General features: G+C 49.4%; 1 protein-coding gene across 1 annotated transcript in view; it reads left to right on the forward strand.

Moving 5' to 3' along the window:
- Window positions 1-20,263, forward strand: part of ARK2C (arkadia (RNF111) C-terminal like ring finger ubiquitin ligase 2C) — a 119,215-nt gene that overhangs the window by 82,024 nt on the left and 16,928 nt on the right. The window contains exons 2-3 of the mRNA XM_021092574.2: window positions 15,695-16,010; window positions 18,666-18,776. Coding sequence (XP_020948233.1) covers window positions 15,695-16,010; window positions 18,666-18,776 — 427 coding nt within the window. The remainder of the gene's footprint in view (window positions 1-15,694; window positions 16,011-18,665; window positions 18,777-20,263) is intronic.

Raw genomic sequence — 20,263 nt, forward strand, 5'->3', positions numbered from 1 at the left:
GTCAAACTGTCATTCTCTGCTCAGACACCTTCCTTTGGCTTCTAATGTCCCTCGGAGTAAAAGTCAATGTCTTATAATGACCAATGAGGTCCTGCACCATCTGTTCCCCTGAGCCCCCAATATTTATCTCACCTAAACTCCTAGCCTTTTCCCCTATCTCACTCTGCTTCAGCCAAACTGTCTTCCTGATATTCCTTGAAGTGCCAGGCACATGCTCACCACAGGGCCTTTGCACTTGCACTTTGGTCTGCTTGGAACACCCTTCTCCTGATATATTCATTCTCTTTTAGCTCTTCATGCAAAAGAGTCAGTGAAGGCTCTTCTGGCCCACCCTATCTAAAAATTAAAGCCTTCCACCTCCTCTGCTCCATCTTCCAATCCTGTCTCAGTTTCTCCATACTCCCTTTTTTTTTGGTCTTTTCTAGGGCTGCACCTGCAGCATATGAAGGTTCCCAGGCTGAGGGGTCTGATCGGAGCTGCAGCCGCCAGCCCACGCCACAGCCACAGCAATGTGATCCGAGCTGCGTCTGTGACCTACACCACAGCTCATGGCAACACCAGATCCTTATCTCACTGAGAGAGGCCAGGGATTGAACCCGCAACCTCATGGTTCCTAGTTGGATTTGTTAACGGCTAAGCCATGGCAGGAACTCCCTCTATAACTCTTACCTTCATCAATAAATGACATATTTTATTTTTATTTCTTTAAAAATATATATATTACAATTCAGATTTGTTTTACTTTTTTATTTTTTATTATATCTCATTTATAATGTTCTGTCAATTTCTTCTATAGAGCAAAGTGACCCAGATATATGTATATACACACACACACATTCCCTTTCTTATATTATCTTCCATCATGGTCTATCCCAAGAGACTGGATATCGTCCCCTGTGCTGTACAACAGGACCTCATTGTTTATTCATTCTAAATGTAATAGTCTGCATCTACTAATCCCAAACTCTCCATCCATATTTTCTTATAAACAAGTGTCTTCTACCGTCTAGATCAGCACTGTTCAATAGAAATATAATGTAAGAAATACAGAGTTAAATTTCTCTAGAAGCTACATTAATAAAGTAAAAATAAATACATGAAACTTATTTTAATAATATATACTATTTAATTCAATATATCCAAAAGGTATCATTGCAATACATAAGTAATTTGCAAAGTTGTTAGTGCTTTTTTTTTTTTCCATTATTTTGTTTGCACTAAGTATTTGAAGTTTGGTTCCTATTTTACACTGGCAGCCTATACCAATTTGGACTAGCCACATCTCACATTCTGGAGAGTCCTACGTGGTGACCACCCAGGCCAGTGCAGGACTAGACCACCATCCCACCAGGGCATGCATTTTTGACTGTAATGACTGTAATTCACAACTGCATCCCATCACTATGACAGTGCCTGGTATGTAATAGGCCATGCAATAAATACTGGGTGAGTGGATAAGTCAAGTTTGAAGTCAAATGCACATGGCCAGATAGCATCAGACCCAGAAAAGACTTGCTATCTGGCTGTCTTCATTCTCAGAGCTGCTGGGGCAGAGCTGCACAAGAGATAAAAAGTCAGTCTTTTTCTCCTGGCCTTGCCATCTCACTTGGTCACCTCCGTGATTTTTCCCATGCCATCTGGACAGACGGAAGGCCGGGCAAGGTCATCCACACCCAACATTAGGGATTCAGTGTGCTGCTGTCCTGGGGATATTTTGCATCTTAAAAGCAGGTGTAAAGAAGAGCAATGCTTAATCCAAAGCAATGACCCCCTCCAGGAGGAATCTTGGCTCCAGTGGGAATGCTATGACTACTGGCCCATGAGTCTCTCTTGTGCCTCCAAGTTCACCCCAGGAGCAAGGGGCCAGCTGGGGTGCTTCCGTTGGTTGGGGGGGGGGGTCTTGGGTGGCCTGTTGCTGGATGCCCTGGCCACTGTCCTCTGACTGTCATTTCACTGTAGACCGTGTTTGGGGCTTGATGGGGAGCAATGGGACCTGGGAGAAGTAAGTCTTCTCTGAGCTGATCTCAGCAGCCAACCCGGTGGATGGTGAGAGGCACTCATCCTCTGAAGGTGGCATCTTGTAGTTGTCACCCTGTGGGTGACAAGGTACGGCGAAATGCTATGCACTCATTTTACAGATCAGAAAGGTCCAGGCTGAGCTAGGAAGTAGGGGCCTCAGCTGCTCTCTTAGGCCCAGTCTTGTTCTGTGGGGGCTCTCAGTCCAATGGGGGTAACGTGGTCAAAGGGACACTGGCCTGAAATGATAACTATGCAGGACACCAGGTGATGAGCCGAGTGGACTGGAACAGAGCTGGACCTGGCCTGCCTGGGGAGGGCTGGTCATGCCGAAGGAGGCAGATGTCATCACAGGCCAAGCCACAGACACTGGAAGGGCGAATAGGGTGAATGAGGTGACTTGAGGGGGCTTTGCTCTTTTAGATAATGTCCGGGGGCTGCTAGTTCTGAGGTACTGATGGCTCAGCCTTTTCCAGGCATCTTTTCCCTTCTGCTCTCCTCTCTGTCCCCTTTCCCCCTTTAGATGTCTCCCTCTCTCCTGCATTCCCTCCCCCCACCCCCACACTCACACACACACACACACTCACACACACACACACACACACACACACACACACACACACGTGCATACGCACACATTGTGCATGCCCCAAGTCCCAGGGCGCTAGACCAAGATGCCCATGGGCAGTAATGGTTGGGAATCTAATTGAATTGCCTCTGGCTCCCTCTGAAAACAAGCAGACACCTACTCACTGGTGGAATTTGATTTTGGGGCATGGGGAGGCCGGGAGCTCCCCCAGTGCCTAGACTCACTGGCTGCCATCTGAAATCCCATTATTAGGACTTCATGATGTGATCTTGCTCACACGTGACTGCTCCTGGAAAAAGCCATCATTACACATCCGTCATTGCCTGTCACTGTGAGCAGGCCCTGAAAGCTGGGCTGGGAGCAGGGCAGAGCAGTGTGACAGAGGAGCAGGCAGGAGAACATGGAATCAGAAGAAGGAGATTTTCCTGGGGGAGAGGGGAGGCTGGAGGGATGAAGTTCCCCTCAGCCCCACCCACAATATCCAGAAGGCGGGGCTTTGTTCTGCAAATCTCAGTAGGTGGAGTCCTGGTCGAAGTGGTTTTCTGAACTTGGTCTGTCTGTTTGGGGCACCAGGCAATGCCAATGTGAGATGAGCCCAGGAGCCACCCTGGCACAAAAAGTTGGGGGAGCTCTCGTCATTGCTCAGTGGTTAACGAACCCGGCTAGTATCCATGAGGACATGGGTTTGATCCCTGGCCTCACTCAGTGGGTTGAGGATCTGGTGTTGCTGTGGCTGTGGTATAGGCTGGCAGCTACAGCTCCGATTAGACCCCTAGCCTGGGAACTTTCATATGCCACAGGTGTGGCCCTGAAAAGACAAAAAGACAAAAAAAAGTTGTTGGGGATTGGTTTTTTTTTTTATTTACTTTAATCTTTATCAAGAATATTAGAAGATTCCTTGAACTCTTGACCTAGGATTAACTCTATATGGTTTACAAGAAAGCTAACCAATGCCATCAGCAGTGCAGACCCCTCCTTCCTCGGCCAGGAATGGCAGGGGGCTTTCTGTTCTGGGTCTGAAACCACTTCTTCCTCTGGGTTTGTTGGTTGTGAGTCCCACTGACCACCTGGTGAGCTGGACCAACCAAGTCCATGCTGGACGTTGCAACTAGGTCCCTACAACACATTGAAAGGATTCCCCATCTTTCTGTCTGCAGTATGTACCAGGTCAGTCTTTGACTTCCTTGAATTACATTTGTTCCTCTGCTACCTTGCAAAGCCTCCAGGGCAGAAATGCTGGGAGGCAGCTGTTTTGCATACTCCCAAGATTTTTAATAAGGTGCTACCTCCCATGTGTTCTACGGTTCATTTTCTTTCTTTCTTTCTTTTTTTTTTTTTTTTTTGTCTTTTTGCCTTTTCTTGGGCCGCTCCCATGGCATATGGAGGTTCCCAGGCTAGGGGTCAAATCGGAGATGTAGCCGCCAGCCTGCGCCACAGCCACAGCAACGCCAGCCAGATCAAGGCCAGGGATCAAACCTGCAGCCTCATGGTTCCTAGTCAGATTCGTTAACCACTGAGCCATGACAGGAACTCCCAATGGTTCATTTTCTTCCCTTCTTTTCTTTCTTCCTTCCTTCCTTGAGTCCTTACTATGCATTAAGATCTGTGCCAGGCACTAGGAATACAGGTGCATGACATAGAGCCAGCTTCTGCCCTCATGGAATGATGCTTTCTGTCCATAGACACCCTCTTAAAAATGCCCTATTATGACTATAATGGAAATGTTTTAATGGAGTTTGTTGGCATTAGATAGAGAAGAGATATCTTCTGGGATGAATGATGCCCGGAAGACTGTCCCATTACCCACAGGCACTTTCTTCTTTAATTGCGTCCTGTCTCTAGCCAACCTCCCGCTTCTCTTCTCAGCTGCTTTCCCTTACTCCTGGTCTGTGACCACAGTGGAGCTAAAAACTGGCCCTTTGCTGCTTGCTGGAAGTTTGCTATTGAATTGTCTCATGCCTATGGGCAAGTAGGCTTCCTAGGGATGGAAAGCCCCCTCCCATCAGTGCTTTGAGAGCCAGGAATTCAGTTCCTCGGAAGAAGCTGAGCTTTTCATTAGAGATCAAAGGCTGGCCCTGGGGAAGCATTCACAAAGCTGCTCTTGGCTGTAAAGAAGCCCTCTGGGCATATCATTTCCTTTCTAGGCCCCTTGTGTTCTCTGTAGGTCAGGGAACCAAACCTTGCAGAGGGAGGAGGAAAGCAGACCTCTAGCCGCTCAAAAGCTGAGCCAGGGAATAGGCTTTTTTGGACTCATCAACTGGAGCAAAGAGGTTAATTCTATTTACCTGGAGTATGTAAGGAAGCCAGGAAGAACATCTTAGGATGCTGGGTTCTAGGAAGATGACCCACTGGGTTCTGGGCATATAACCTATTTTCCATATTCATCACCTGCTATCTCTGTAGTTGACTCAGAAAGTATACCCCAGCCTCCTGGTCCTGCCATTCAGACTTCCCACAAAATTTATCCCCTCCTCCACCTTTCCTGTATCACTTCTCCCAGCATCCTGCATCTGAGTGGCTCGCAAAGAATGCATTACCCAGCAACATGAAACTTGAATGTGCCCCCAGCTGGAGAAGTCCATAGAGGCCCTTGGGGGGCTCAGAAGATGCAGGAAATGAAGTTCTGAGCTGTATCAATGCAGAGGGGAGAAGAGGCTCCTGGGGCCATATTGAGTAGAGGAGGGACTCTGTCTTTGGACTCCTGCCTGTGGCTTGTTTTCTGCTTGCTGCCATGTTCCTTCCTCCTTTCCCCATCACCCAAACCAGTTTCTATGCCTTCATGAACCAGTTTGCTGGCCTGTGCTCAGCAGGGCCTGTGCTCAGCAGATGATACAGTGAATTTACATCATCTCCTGGGGGGCGTAGGAGGGGCCCTGGAGGTGCTCCAGGCCACCTTCCCCTCTTCCACTGGGCAGCTAGACAGCCTCTGCATGGACACCCCTAGTGGTGGGGAACTTTGGAGAACAAAGTGAATTCTAAGAAATGTCTTCCTTATGTTGACTTTAATCTACCAGAAGAGCAAGTCCCTTTTCCTGGAGCTGTTACCTGACTCAGAGTCTCCTCTTCGCTGCTCACACCAGATCCCTCAGTGGTTCTTCCTCTCAGACAGCTCCAGTCCCCTCCCAATCCTGGTCTCCCCATCAGACTCCAGGTTATCCATGTCCAGGTTAACATAAGGTCCCCAGAATTGGTGCCAGGACCCAGAAGTTTCCTCTATCCCTCCTCATCAGTTAAAACCTGTGAATCAGAGAGCCTAAAGCCTTCTACATCAGGATTGCCAGAAGCTCTGATGGGATTGCCTTGCAACAGGAGCACCCAATACCAGAAAGACCTTGCCCTACCCTGCAAAGCTGGGGCTTGTCTGTGGCATTTTCTTAGGTGGGGAAGAGGCCTGGGTTGCTGGCCAAGGTGGCTTGAGCAGAGCCCAGGCAATGTCACCCACCATGGCCATTGCTCAGCATCTTTCACAGAAGAGGTTCAGACTGCTCCCCATGGGCACCAGTGGTTGGTCCCTTGTCACCTCATAGCCACTTCCTTAGGAAGGAAAGGCTTTCTTTTGGGGGGAGCTGGTGATGGGGATGGGGTTGGGGAGTGGAGGGGAGACTGCCAAATCCTGGGCTGGTGGGTTACCAAGTGTGGATAGGTGGTGTGGGCATTGAGGAGCTGGGTGCTGGGAGGGGGGACTCTGAAATGGCAGCATGGGGATGGAGCACACTGCACGAAAATAGAGGAAGCCTGGACACCAGTCCCAACTAAGCCATAACTACCTGAAAGCAACCCCCCCCATTTCCCAGCCTCCTCGGGGTCCTCATCCTGCAGAACAAAGGCTGTGTGAACTCCAAGCCTCATTTAGCTTGAATATTCAGTTTCCATGATGAACTGTATTTCCTTACCAGCTAATCTAACACTTAACTTTTCTAAGATAATGAAGGTTTTCCGTCTTCTTTCCTTCCTTCTCCATTTCTTCCCTCTTTTCTTCCTACTGCCCTGCCTTTTTCTCTTCATTTCTCTCTTCCATTCTCTCATTCTCCCACCCCCCCTCCGCCGTCATCTCTTGGAAGTTTTCTAAATCCTTCTAAGAACAAAGGACTTTTACTGCATGGAATTTACCCTGAAATCATCCTCTTATTACATTATTGGAGCTAAAGTTCGTCCACAAATAAAATGCCAAGTATAATAAGCAAAACCACCAATTCAGTGGCGAGACAATGCTCATCGGTCTGGGAGATTCCATCCAGGAATTAATATATGCCCTGGGTGGTTGAGGATGGACAGAATGTGACAGCCCTAGGAAGAAGGGTATGAGGCTGGGGGACAGGCAAGGGCCCTGGGTCTGGGAGGGGGGTGAAAAGGGAGGTCATAGGGAACAGTGAGAGAGGGAGAGGCCGGAAGGGGCCTTTAGGCAAGGGATGAAATGCTCAGACATGACATTAAGGTGATGTGGCCACCATTGGAAGATGGATTTTGAAGGCAGTCCTGGTCTACCCTGCCCGTCCCTGCTTTGGGCTCATTTCAGGTGCTGGACACGGCACAGAACACAGGCTTACTCAGCTGCAGGTGGGGCAGGAGACCTGAGCCTGGGCTATTCCACTGGGGGACCCTGGTGGCAGTCACAACTCAGTTTGCAAGGTCTTCCTTTCAACTTGGCTTCCCTGAAAACAAGAGGAGGGGCTGGGTCGGAAGAGGCCTGCAGCTGAGAGACGTCAGCAGGGTGTGTGGGATCAGGGGCCATTCCAGTGGGTCACAGTCTCAGAAAGTAAGGCCAGGAGAAGCTCAATGTTGCCAGGTCTGACCGAAAGGGGAGGCACCATGGCCTCTGGGATCGCGCCCTTGAATCAGATGACTGCTCGGCTTCGAGAGCCTCTTGGGGACAGAAATCTGCTTTCAGAAGATTGATTTTTCTCTGCAGCTTGAGAGCTGGCTTTTCAGAAAGGAGCAGACTCTGACTCCAGCCTTAGGAAGCACTCAGCAGGGACCCTCCCGGCCTCCCCGCTAACTGGCTATCCCTCTACCCTAGAGCCTTCGGGAAGGAGTCTCTTTGGCTCTCCCCTTCTTTCTGACTCTGCCACCTGCCCCCACAGCACACACACACACACCAGCATCCCTTCCCCCTCCTGCCTTCTGTTCTGCCCCCACCTCTGGGGGCGACCGAAGCCAGTCAATGAGCTAAGGACAGTGGGAGCCTGACACCTGAGAAGTGGCCTGGGAGGATGGGACCCTCCGGCTTTCCTGGAGACCTGGGAGGGATCCATTCCCATCCTGCTCTCCTGGGGTCCTGCATCCCCAGGCAGAGAGCTGGACGTTCAGCTCTGTAGACTGGTTGGACTGCAACCTTGCACCTGAGGTCCCTGTTGGCAGGAGGCGGTAACGACCCGGGTGGGGCTGGAGGCAAGAGGCCCACGCTTGTCCCTGTCCTTGCACTGCCTGCTCTTCCTCTTTCCTCCTCCTCTGAGGGTTTGAAGGCAGTGCCTTTCAGCCCTGGAATCTGGAGGATGAAAACCCTTTTACTCGGGTTGACCACGTTGGTGCAGATTAAAACACAGCTAGATATTCCTTCAGCTCAGGATGCTGCCTGCTCCAGAGAAGCCTGTCAGACCACATGGCTCTGTTGTCTCTCTACTGCTGTTTCTGGCTTTCTCACTTCTCAGCCTGTCCTGACTCCTGCCCAGCCCTGAGGCCCCTCTGGCCCCCTTGTCGCCATTCCCACTGTCCCCAGGCCAAAGGAAACCCTGACTGGCTCAGCGTGCCCTCCAGGTGGCCAGGCTCTGTTTCTGCCCTGCTCTCCTCCTCAGAGAGGATTCTTCACAGCCACCTCGGCTTTATCAAGCCTGCGGCTTCCCTGGCTCTGTCTTTCCCTCCCACTGACAACTGGCTTTCAGGAAAGACCTCAGTTCAAACCTCTGCTCTGTCATTTACCAGATGAGCATCAAGAAACCTTCCAGAAACTCAGATCTCTGTCATCTCCACCCACCTTGCCCACAGCCCTTGGGCTTCTCTTTTACCTTCCCCTCCCCATGGGGCTGTGTGGTTCCTGCTGTCCTCTGATCCACCCACTCTCCAGCTGCCAGCCTCTTTGGCTCCCTGCCCAGGAAGCACGAATCAGCCACCAGTCTTGTGGAGCGCCTGTCGTGTTCCATGTGTGCCAGGTGGCCATTAGGCAAGCCCCGCACGTTGCCCTCCCCCTGCCCCAGCTGTGCAAGGCCAGACGTGGGCTTCCTCCAGCCTTGCTCAGACCCCAACCCCTGCTTGAAGGTGCTCCTAGCTAGGTCTCAGGGGTCCTAAGAGCATCAATTTCCAGAATTCTAAGAGGCACCTGTTTTTCTTCACATTTCTAAAACTAATTTGTGTCTTACACCGGCCGTATTTCCTTAATGTGGTGCTTTCTCTTTTTTCTTCTGAATGACCCCTCTTTTTCCCCATTCCCTAAAAATGTTATTTAGTTCATGATGAATTTTCCAACTGATGGCATTTTGGCTCTGGGGAAATAAGATAAATGCATAGCATATTCAAAGACATTTGGAGATTATTATTATTTTTTTAACCCAAAGGAGTAACTCTGATGGGAAAAATTGTAGGTTGTCCATTGATGGTGGCCCTTGGGGACGTAAGTGTTGTTCAGATGTCACTGGCCATTGGCTTGTCACAGGCCCAAGGTAACCACCCTCAGAACGTCACTCCTCTGGTCTTAGAGCCCAAATACAGCAGCTGTTAACCTGCTACTTTAGACCCTACAGGACAGCTTGCTGGGGAAAGGCTGGGGCCCCAGAAGGGGTGTCTTCTGGCGTTAATTCCCTCTGGGAAGGCAGGGCTGAGGACCCTTTGGGGATGGAGATGGCAGGAGAAAGGGCCACACAGTCCCAGAACAGAAGTCAAAGGACATTTGCAGGTAGAAACTACTTGAACTATTATGAGACAGAGACTTCTGCTGACTTTTCTCTTGCCACCCATCCAGGAAGGGGTAGCTGTTCTCACTGCCCAGTGCATCAGCTGGTGGGCACAGATGTCAGGAGAGTGGAAACTTCTCCAGGCTAGGCTGCTGGTCAGTTGTCTCCCTCATGGGCCTCCATAGAAACTGGAAGGACCACCCCCCTTGCAGGGTAGGCGCCATCATGCAGAAGGGGCTTGTAGGAGCAAAGGCAGCTGCTGTTCCTGGCAGTGGGAGAGGCACTCAGTGCCCAAAGGGGACGATGCTGGCCATCTCTACCGGCCCTGCCCTGGGTGCTGCAGCTTTAAAACCCAGAGCTCACCCAGGCCCTCCTTGCCACTCTCTTTCCCTCTCAATTCAAACCAGCCAGCCTCAGTGATCAGTCCCGTTGAGGCACCCCTTCTCCCTCAGTCCCTCCAGTAGCCAGTCAACCAGGTAGACACTGAGTGGCAGCGCCAGCGAGGTGCGTGGGGATCCAGAAAGAGTAGAACACGAAACTCAGCCAGCTGGGGGTGGTGAGTGTGAAGAGACAGCTCAAGGTAGCTACTGCCAGGTGCCAAATGAGTGGTAGCAACAGGGCGTTCTACAGGAACGCAGAGGAGGAAGGCATCCTTGGGGGTTGGCGGGCAGGGGAGGCATTTTTGGAGGAGCTGAGAGATGACCTTTAAAGACAGCAAAGGCAGCCACAAGCGTGAGCAATGGCTCCTGGGTGGGAATGTGTGTGGAGTAGCTGGAGATTCAAGTGGACCGATGTGGATGGCGGGGGGTGGGGGGGCAGGCTTGGCAGGCGGTGGGGATCAGGAGGATGGAGCTTGAGCATCAGGCTAAGGGGTGTGCATCTTAACAGTGAGCAATGCAGGCTCCTCATCTGAAGGCAGACCAGTGACCAAACTTAGCTAAAGTGCTTTGCTCTATGTACAGAGGTGGCCTTTTTCCTTTAGAGCTGCTGTGTCCAACATGGAAGTCGCTAACCATAAGTGGCTGTCCTAATTAAGAATGTTGTAAGTGCAGATGTACATTGGATTTTGAAGACTTAGGTATGAAAAAATGTAAAATTGCTCAATGATTCGTTACATTGTTTTCACGTTGAAATAACATTTTGGATATACTGAGCTATATGCTACATATTATTAAAATTAAACTCACCTGTCTCTTTTTACTTCTTTAAAGGTGGCTACTAGAACATTTACGATGACGTATGTGGCTCACGTTGTGATTTAATAGACAGTGCTTGATCGGAGTCCTTATAGTAGCCTTTTTCTCTTTCTTTCTTTTAGTTTTATTTTTTTAATTACTCAATGAATTTTATTACATTTATAGTTGTACAACGATCATCACAACCCAATTTTATAGCATTTCCATCTCAAACCCCCAGCGCATCCCCCACTCCCCCAACCCGTCTCCTTTGTACAGTAGCCTTTTTTTCAACACTGGGGATGAGCCAGAAATACTTTTCATTTCTACTTGGTCTTGCAAACACTTATCTTTAAAAGGTTTTAAAAACATCTATCACTGGAGTTCCCATTGTGGCACAGCAGCAACTAATCTGACTAGGAACCATGAGGTTGCGGGTTCGATACCTGGCCTTGCTCAGTGGGTTAAGGATTTGGCGTTGCCATGAGCTATGGTGTAGCTTGCAGAGGTAGCTCAGATCTGGTGTTTCTGTGGTTGTGGTGTAGGCTGGCAGCTGTAGCTCCGCTTAGACCCCTAGCCTGGGAACCCCCATTTGCAGCGGGTGCGGCCCTAAAAAAAGACAAAAGATAAAAAATAATAAATAAAAACATCTATCAGTGACATGCATGTCATTTACTAAGTCAAATAGCACCAATCGGAGTTCCCGCCGTGGCGCAGTGGTTAACGAATCTGACTAGGAACCATGAGGTTGCGGGTTCGATCCCTGCCCTTGCTCAGTGGGTTAACGATCCGGCGTTGCCGTGAGCTGTGGTGTAGGTTGCAGACGTGGCTCGGATCCCGTGTTGCTGTGGCTCTGGCGTAGGCCGGTGGCTACAGCTCCGATTCAACCCCTAGCCTGGGAACCTCCATATGCCGCAGGAGCGGCCCAAGAAATAGCAACAATAACAACAACAACAACAACAACAAAAGACAGAAGACAAAAAAAAAAAAAAAAAAAAATAGCACCAATATAAGACACATTTGGTAAAACAGCCATTGTCCACCCCTCGCCCTCCCACTCCAGTTCCATTCCCTGAAGCTCAACACTTCCAACTCTTTAAGCATTTACTTCCTGAAATACATAAATTTACTAAGTAGCTTTCCAAATAAATTCTGATATGGCTATTTGTTGATATTTCGATTTTAACCTTGTCTATTTTCTTACTATTATGAAAGAAATGGCCTTTTTTGTTTTTCTTTTTTCTTTGTCTTTTTGTCTTTTCTGGGGCCACTCCCATGGCATATGGAGATTCACAGGCTAGGGGTCTAATCGGAGCTGTAGCCACCAGCCTACACCAGAGCCACAGCAACATGGGATCTGAGCCTCGTCTGTGACCTACACCACAGCTCATGGCAACCCTGGATCCTTAACCCACTGAGCGAGGCCAGGGATCAAACCTGCAACCTCATGGTTCCTAGTTGGATTCGTTAACCACTGAGCCACAACGGGAACTCCATTTTTTTTCTCCTTTTTATGGCTGCGCAGCAGCACATGGAAGTTCCTAGGCTAGGAGTCGAATATACAGACACAGCAATGCTGGATCAAAGCCGTATCTGCCATCTATGCTGCAGCTTGTGGCAATGCCAGACCCTTAGCCCACTGAGTGATGCCAGGGATCGAACCTTCATCGTCATGGAGACTATGTCGGGCTCTTAACCCACTGAGCCATTATGGGAGCTCCAGAAATGGCCTTTTCTATTCTAAAATAGTTTTTTAATGCTTGATGTGTTATTAATGTGTAAATATTGTTCACTGCTGAACCAAGTAGTGCATAATCATTACACTTTCTTGCCCAACTTTTTCTCTTCCTGGAGGTAATAACGACCTGCTTACTATGACAGCTTTACAAATTCTTACTAAATCCTTCATAAAATTGGAAAATTCCTTTAAATACTATTTTCAAATGGTCAAACCTAATGATGATCCTATATTTTTTATCCCCCCTTCCAGATACTGCCTAAAAACTCCCTCCCCCTTGGCCCCTTGAAATGGTTGCTGGAGGCCCTGCACAGCTGTGTGCTTGGGAAACCCCCTCCTCCAAATGACAGTCTCTATTTCTTTGCTCCTTTCTCTTGGTTTTCAACAGTACCTCTTTGAGAAAGGATGTCAACAAGGTTAAAGTATTTTTTGAGACCCTCCCTGTTTGAAATGGCTTTAGGAATTCCCATGGTGGCTCAGTGGGTTAAGAACCAGACTTAGTCTCCATGAGGATGCAGGTTCTATCCCTGGTCTTGCTCGGTGGGTTAAGGGTTGGGTGTTGCCATGAGCTGCAGTGTAGGTCACAGATGTGGCTTGGATCCTGCACTGCTGTGGCTGTGGCTTAGGCCTAAGCTGCAGCTCCAAATTGATCCCTAGCCTGGGAACTTCCATACACCACAGGTATGGCCATTAAAAAGAAAAACAAATGCTTTATTCTATTCTCGCACTTGATTAATAGTTTCGCTGTGGTGCAATGGGATAAGCAGCATCTCTGGAGCACCAGAACATGGGTTTGATCCCTGGCCCCCAAAGCGGGTTAAAGGATCTGGCAGCAGTTGCTGCAGCTGTGGTATAGGTCACAACCATGGCTTGGATCTGACCCGTGGCCTGGGAACTCCATATGCCACAGGGTGGCCAAAAAAGAAAAAGAAAGAAAGAAAAAAATAGTTTGGCTGGGCACAGAATTCTAGATTGAAAATCCCACTCTACCTGGAAGGCATTTGCTCTACTGTTTTCGAGCTTCCAATGTTACTCTCAAAAAATATCAGGCTATCCTGCTTCTTGACCGTTTGAATGGGAACTTCAGAATTGCTTTCTCTCTGGAAGCTGTCAGAATCATCTCTGTCCCCACTGATGGACATTTCCCAGTGAGATGCCTTGGTGTGGGGTTCTCCCCATCCCTATTTTGCTGACCAACCAGACGGCTTTTTCTATCCAGAAACTGAGCTTCAGTTCTTCTTTTTCATGATTTTCTCCTTTCTTTCTTCTCCTTTCTTTCTCTCTTCCTCATCAAATGTGGAATCTTCTGACTGAATCCTTTCAACCTTGGCATCTTTTTCTTCATCTCCTTGTTTTCTTTCACTGCTTTCTGGGAAATTTCCCCAGTGTTATCTTCTGTTGACTTTCAGATTTCACCTCCTATATTTTTAATTTCCAAGAGCACTCTCATTTTCTCACCACCCCTTTGAAAGGAGCTTGTTGTTGGTTCCTGGACCCAACATCTTATTTTTCTGTGGATATTAAGTATAGTGTTTTGAAGTTTACTTTTTTTTTTAACTGATCCTTGCATTACTTCTGTTCCTCTGAGTTTATTTTCTTTTTTCGTTTAAATTTAGTATATTTTCTCACTCATTTCATTTTGTAATCTTCCTCAAGAGACCGGTCATCCTTGGCTGCCTGTTCATATTAGAAGTTGAACTAGGAGTTCCCATTGTGGCAGAGTGGAAACAAATCCACCTAGGAACCAGGAGGATGCAGGTTCAATTCCAGGCCTCGCTCAGTGGGTTAAGGATCCGGCGTTGCTGTGAGCTGTGGTGTAGGTCGCAGACGCAGCCTGGATCTGGCGTTGCTGTGGCTGTGGTGTAGGCTGGCAGCTATAGCCCCAGTTAGAGCCCTAGCCTTGGAAACTCCATAGCCACGGGTGCTGCCCTAAAAAGACCCAAAAAAAAAAAAAAAAAAAAAAAAAAGAAAAAAGAAAAGAAAAAAAATTGAACTAAAGTTTCTAGAAGCTCTGTGTGTGTGTATGGACCTTTCAAATTATGGGCTTCATTATGGAGTGGCCAGTAGGGATTCAAGCTTTTTACTATGGTCCTCCCAACCAGAAGGATCTGTAAAGCTCTTTCTGGGACCAGATTCCAGCCTGGGGCTGTCGGGTGTGCAGGGGAGGGGCACCTGGATGGCAGCATCCTCTGAACCAAGTGGCAGAAGGAGGCAGGGGTTTCCAGGGTTCCATGTATACTTCTGCTTAGCCCCCTGTTTGAAAACAGTGCTGCTCCCCTGCTCTCCTCTAATGGCTCAGTTTCCCTGCAAAATGCCAGGGTGAAGGAGGGGCAGTCACTTCCCTGCATGGGTCTCTTCATGCAGACTCACAACCAGCCTCCCTGTGCTCAGTGCCAGAATTGCTCCTGCCTTCCAAAGGAAATGCCACCTCAACTCCTGACCCTTCCAGCTCGTGTGGCAAAATCTGTCCACTCCTTATTGACGGCTCCTTCATTCCGAGCTTGGTTTCCAATTTCTCAGCTCTGCTAATTCCTCCATCTGCTTTCCATCTTCCAAAAATCTGTTGACATGTGTTGCCTGCTGATGTCACCTCTCTTGTTCTCTCTGTCCTTGGCTGTTTATGTCCTTTGTTCTCATTTCAGTGGAGTTAGAGAAGGAGCAGGTATGTGTTGAACTTGCTTCATTTAGCAGGAAATCTCTGTAAACATTTCTGGGGTCCACTTCCTTGCTTTATTAAAAGACTCCAGTGGGTTAACAGTCTGGTGTTGTCACAAGCTGCTATGTAGGTCCCTAGGCTGCAGATGAGGTTTCGATCTGGCTTTGCTGTGGCTGTGGCACAGGCCGGCAGCTGCAGCTCTGATTTGACCTCTAGCCCAGGAACTTCCGTATGCCATAGGCCTGCCCCACACAACCCCCCCCAAAAAAAGGAGAAGAAAAAAAGAAAATAGTAAAAATGTGGAGGGGTCAATAAAGTTGATGGGAGAAGAGAAATTCAAGAAAGCCAAACTCCCTCCAGGAACCTTAAAATTCCTTTAACACCTGTGTTAATTTTTAAAAGGATGCTTAACTATTTTTTAAACAAAACACTCTTCCCTCCTCCAACACAATGTACAGAGCCTTTACTAGGCAGCACTGATGATGACCATTTGTATATAAAAATGACATTGCTGTGTTCTAATGGAAGTCTTGAGTTGCGTTGGCTGCAGGGTGGGGGTGGGGTGCGGGAAGACGGGGTCTGTGGGGGAGGGGAGCAGGGCTGGTCTTCATGGAGTGTTTGTCATTGCTTCTCCAGGTGCCCCCTTTCAAAGGTCTCAGCATCCTCACGCTACCTCCTGCCGCCACTTCCACCTGGGCCCCCCGCAGCCGCAGCAGCTCGCTCCCGACTTCCCCCTGGCCCACCCCGTGCAGTCGCAACCGGGCCTCAGCACCCACATGGCCCCGGCCCACCAGCACAGCGGCGCCCTGCACCAGTCGCTGACTCCGCTGCCCGCCCTGCAGTTCCAGGACGTCACAGGTCCCTCCTTCCTACCTCAGGCCCTGCACCAGCAATACCTCCTGCAGCAGCAGCTCCTGGAAGCCCAGCACCGCAGGCTGGTCTCACACCCCAGGTGGGTGCTGCCTGCGGGGGTTGGGGGGAGGCGCGAGGCGGGGCCTGGGGGTGTGGCCGAGGGCTGGACCTCTGGCTTCTTCCGCGCTGGCTTGGGCCATAGTCACCGAATGGGTCTCTGCCAGAGCCAGCTTTCGCTCCATTTAGAAGCATGTTTCAGGCAGTGAGCGCTGCCTTAACCCGACCCGGTTTCCCTCCGTTGCTAGTGTGTGTCCCTGTCACGTTGCCCAGGTGCGGAGACAGGAAGGAGCTAGGAACCTGGTGGGCTAGGATGCTCACAGTGGGGAGACTAGACTGGGGACATCTCGGGTTCCCTCAAGCTTCATGATCACCTGATTCTTTTTTTTTTTTTTTTTTGCCTTTTTGTCTTTTCAGGGCCGCTCCCGCGGCATATGGAGGTTTCCAGGCTAGGGGTCGAATCGGAGCTACAGCTGCCAGCCTATGCCACAGCCACAGCAACGCCAGATTGCAGCCTTGTCTGCGACCTACACCACAGCTCATAGCAATGCCGGATCCTTAACCCACTGAGTGATGCCAAGCATCGAACCCGAAACCTCATGGTTCCTAGTAGGATTCGTTTCCGCTGAGCCACGACAGGAACTCCATGATCACCTGATTCTAACACCCGAGAGCCCTACGGGATACCACAGGCAGGGCTGGGTCAGCTCTGCCCTCAAAGAGCCATGGTCTGTTTGGAGAGACCAGCTATGAAACAAATGCAGAGTAGAATTCGACAAACCAATCACATGGATCTGAAGTAGCTGTGGGACTCTAGGCAAGCACTTCACATCTCTGAGCCACAACTGAGAGAAGGAGCTGTACACATGATTCTCAAACATTTTTGTCTCTGGACCATGGTTTTTTTTTTTTTTTTTTTTAGGGTCGCAGCCACAGCATATGGAAGTTCCCAGGCTAGGGGTCGAATTGGAGCTACAGCTGCCGGCCTACGCCACAGTCACAGCAACGCAGGATCCAAGCCACATCTGTGAGCTACACCACAGCTCATGGCAACACCGGATCCTTAACACACTGAGCGAGGTCCGGGATCGAACCTGTGTCTTAGTGGATCCTGGTCGGGTTCGTTAACCACTGGGCCATGACGGGAATGCCTCGGGACCATTTTTCACTCTTAAAAATTATTGAGGACTGCAGTAAGCCTCTGTTCATGTGGGCTATGAATAGTGATACCTATTAGAAATAAAAACAGAAATTTAAAAATACTTATGAGTTCATTTAAAAATAACCATAACAGGAGTTCCCGTCGTGGCTCAGTGGTTAACAAATCCAACTAAGAACCATGAGGTTGAGGGTTCAATCCCTGGCCTTACTCAGTGGGTTAACGATCTGATGTTGCCGTGAGCTGTGGTGTAGGTTGCAGATGCGGCTCGGATCCTGTGTTGCTGTGGCTCTGGTGTAGGCCGGAGGCTACAGCTCCGATTGGACCCCTAGCCTGGGAACCTCCATATGCCGCGGAAGCGGCCCAAGAAATGGCAAAAAAAAAAAAAAGACAAAAATAACCATAACAAAGTTACATGTTAATACCAGTAATGTGTTTCTTTTAAAAATATCTATATGTAAATGCAGTGAAAGAGTGACTTTTAAAAATGACATATTCACAAATCTCTTTAATGCTTGGTTTAATAGAAGATAGCTGTGTTCTAAAGTCTGCTTCTGTATTGAAACTGGGACAGAATCACAAGTCATATAGTTTCTGGAAAATTCCATTGTTCGCTTGTGAGAGAATGAAAGTGAAAAAGCGAATGACAGGAGTTCCCATTGTGGTTCAGCAGGTTAAGAACCCGACATAGTTTCCATAAGGATGCAGGTTCTATCCATGGCCTCGCTCAGTGGCTTAAGGATCAGGCGTTGCTGTGGCTGTGGCATAGGCTGGCAGTGGCAGATCCAATTCAACCCCTAGCCAGGGAACTTCCATTTGCTGCAGGTGCAGTCCTAAAAGAGAGAAAAAAATTAAAAAAGCAAATAACATAGTAGTATTATTATGAAAATCATTTTGACCTCGCAAACCCCATGAAGAGGTCTTAGGGACTGTCGGGGGGCTTGGAGCACACTTTGAACATCTCTAGATTTGATGATCTCTAAGACCCTAAACATCCAGGTCTGTAGATGTTGGGGTGCCGGGGACAGAAGGTGAGTGTTGTAGGTCAGAGGGAGGAGAGACTACCACATCTGGAGTGTTCAGGAGGTCTTCCTGGAGGAGGTGGCTTTGCCTTGGGCCATGAAAGCTGGGAAGAGTGTGGAAAAGGGTGGAGGAGAAGTGAAGAGCATGGTGGGGGCCAAGGGAGTGCCCAGATGTGGGAGAGCCTGCAGGAGGCAGATATGTGCATCTTAAGGACAGAGGGGAATGGTAGGGGAAGGCGTGGAGGAGACAGAAATCCTGGGTGGGACAAGTGACCTGCAGCAGTGACACCCAGGGAGAGGCCTTAGTCTAGTGGGCAGCCCAGAGACAGCAGCAATGTCTGAGTTATCTGCTGCTGCCAGAGTTTGCTGCTTCCTTGGGGTTTGGGAAGAGGGCCGAAGGCCAGCTCTCCACACACAGGCTGTGGGCTTCGGCAGTGGGGGGCTGCTCAGCACTCCTGGGAGCTGGCCTGGCCCCGGGCAGTCCTAACACCATGGGCCCTCCTCCCTTCCCGTGCAGGCGGAGTCAGGAGCGTGTGTCTGTTCACCCCCACCGCCTCCATCCCAGCTTCGACTTCGGCCACCAACTCCAGACACCTCAGCCCAGGTATCTGGCTGAGGGCACTGACTGGTGAGTCTTTGGTGTCCCTGGGGGAGGGAGGAGGGTCTTGCCTGATCCATGGAGTTCCTGTTTCCTTCACTTTAATGACGTAGGAGGCCTACTCCTTACGCCCCAGCTTTTGCCCTGTCCGCCTCCACCCTCGAGGCCAGATGACCCCCCAAAGGGCCTGGTTCAGGGAAGAGCTCAAATGTTGCTGAGTGCCATCATGTGCCCGACCTGGCAGGGGTGGAGGGGACAGGGATACAAAGCATTTCCCCAGCTCAGTGAGGGCTGAGAGCCAGGGCTCCCTGGGAGGAGGACAGAAAGGAGAGCCTGCCAAGCTAGGGTGATCAGGGAAGGCTCCCCGGAGGGGGTGGGCCTTGAGGAGTCCATAGAGAAGTGCCAGGACATGCCCACCAGGCAAAACAGGCCCATAGAGACAGAGCCAGCTGCACTGGTGGCAAAGACCAAGGAGATTGGCTGGGGAGAGGGACTGAGGGCTTGGATGTGGTGTCTCTGTGGGCAGTGGGCCCCTGTGAAGTCTTCCCATGATCCTCACACTCAGGCCCGGGGTCTTTGTTACCCTGGGATGCAGTACCAAATCGTGGATGTGGTACGGTTTGGTTTTGGATCGCTGGTTCTAACTCAGGGGAGGGCTGGCCTAAACCAGTATTTGGGTTTAATCCAAATACTCCACACACTTGAAAAAGACATGTAGTGCACAAAAGTATTTAGAGGTAAAGGGCATCATGCCTGCAACTTATTTTTAAATAGTTTAGGGGGGAAAAAAATCCATGGAGAATTGTGTATCTATATATGAATGGATGGATGGAGAGAAGTAAATAGAAATGCAGTAAAGTGGTAAAACTTTAACACTTGGGGAATTTGAGTGAACAGGTATCCAGGAATTCTTTGTGCTGTTCTTGCAAATTTGAGGTAAAAAAAAAAAAAAAAAGAATGTAAAAACAAACAAAAAAACCTCAGCAGAAAGGAATGGACTATTTAAAAAACAGATGTGCAGTGGTGTCATTACTCGGCCATTTAGGCGGGCAAGCTGGCGTGGGCAAGGGTTGCTCTGGAAGTGGCCCAGGACTGGACACTCAGGAATGGTTCAAAAGGGTAATTCTGGTTGTGCGGTGGCTGAAGGGGCTTTGAAGTGCAGGAAATGGTTGTTTTAACAGGTTCCGTTGTCTGCAGCCCTCCCTAGTGCTCAGGTTTTGTCTGTTAGATTCAACACTCCCTCAAAAGACAGACTGCAAGGTGGCCAGCTTCAGCCCAGCCTTTTTCTAATTAGCAGATTCAAATTCAGAAGATTTAATTGTTGTTTGGATGAAATTCTGTCTCTCAGCGGGCAAGTCAATTCAATTGCATTCACTCCAGCACACAGAGCACCCAGGGTCCTTGTGAGCGCCTGAGTGACCTGAACAAACACACGGGGTCCAACATGGCAGGTGGGACGGGATGGGTGATGTGGGTGAGGGTGGTCCTGATGACATGTTAGGAGGAACTGTGGCCCC

The sequence above is a fragment of the Sus scrofa genome, chromosome 1, assembly GCF_054392235.1.
Source record: "Sus scrofa isolate SSC_HxYL_T2T_F1_AM1 chromosome 1, Sscrofa_HxYL_maternal_Yorkshire_Landrace_v2.0, whole genome shotgun sequence".
NCBI classification, from domain to species: Eukaryota; Metazoa; Chordata; class Mammalia; order Artiodactyla; family Suidae; genus Sus; species Sus scrofa.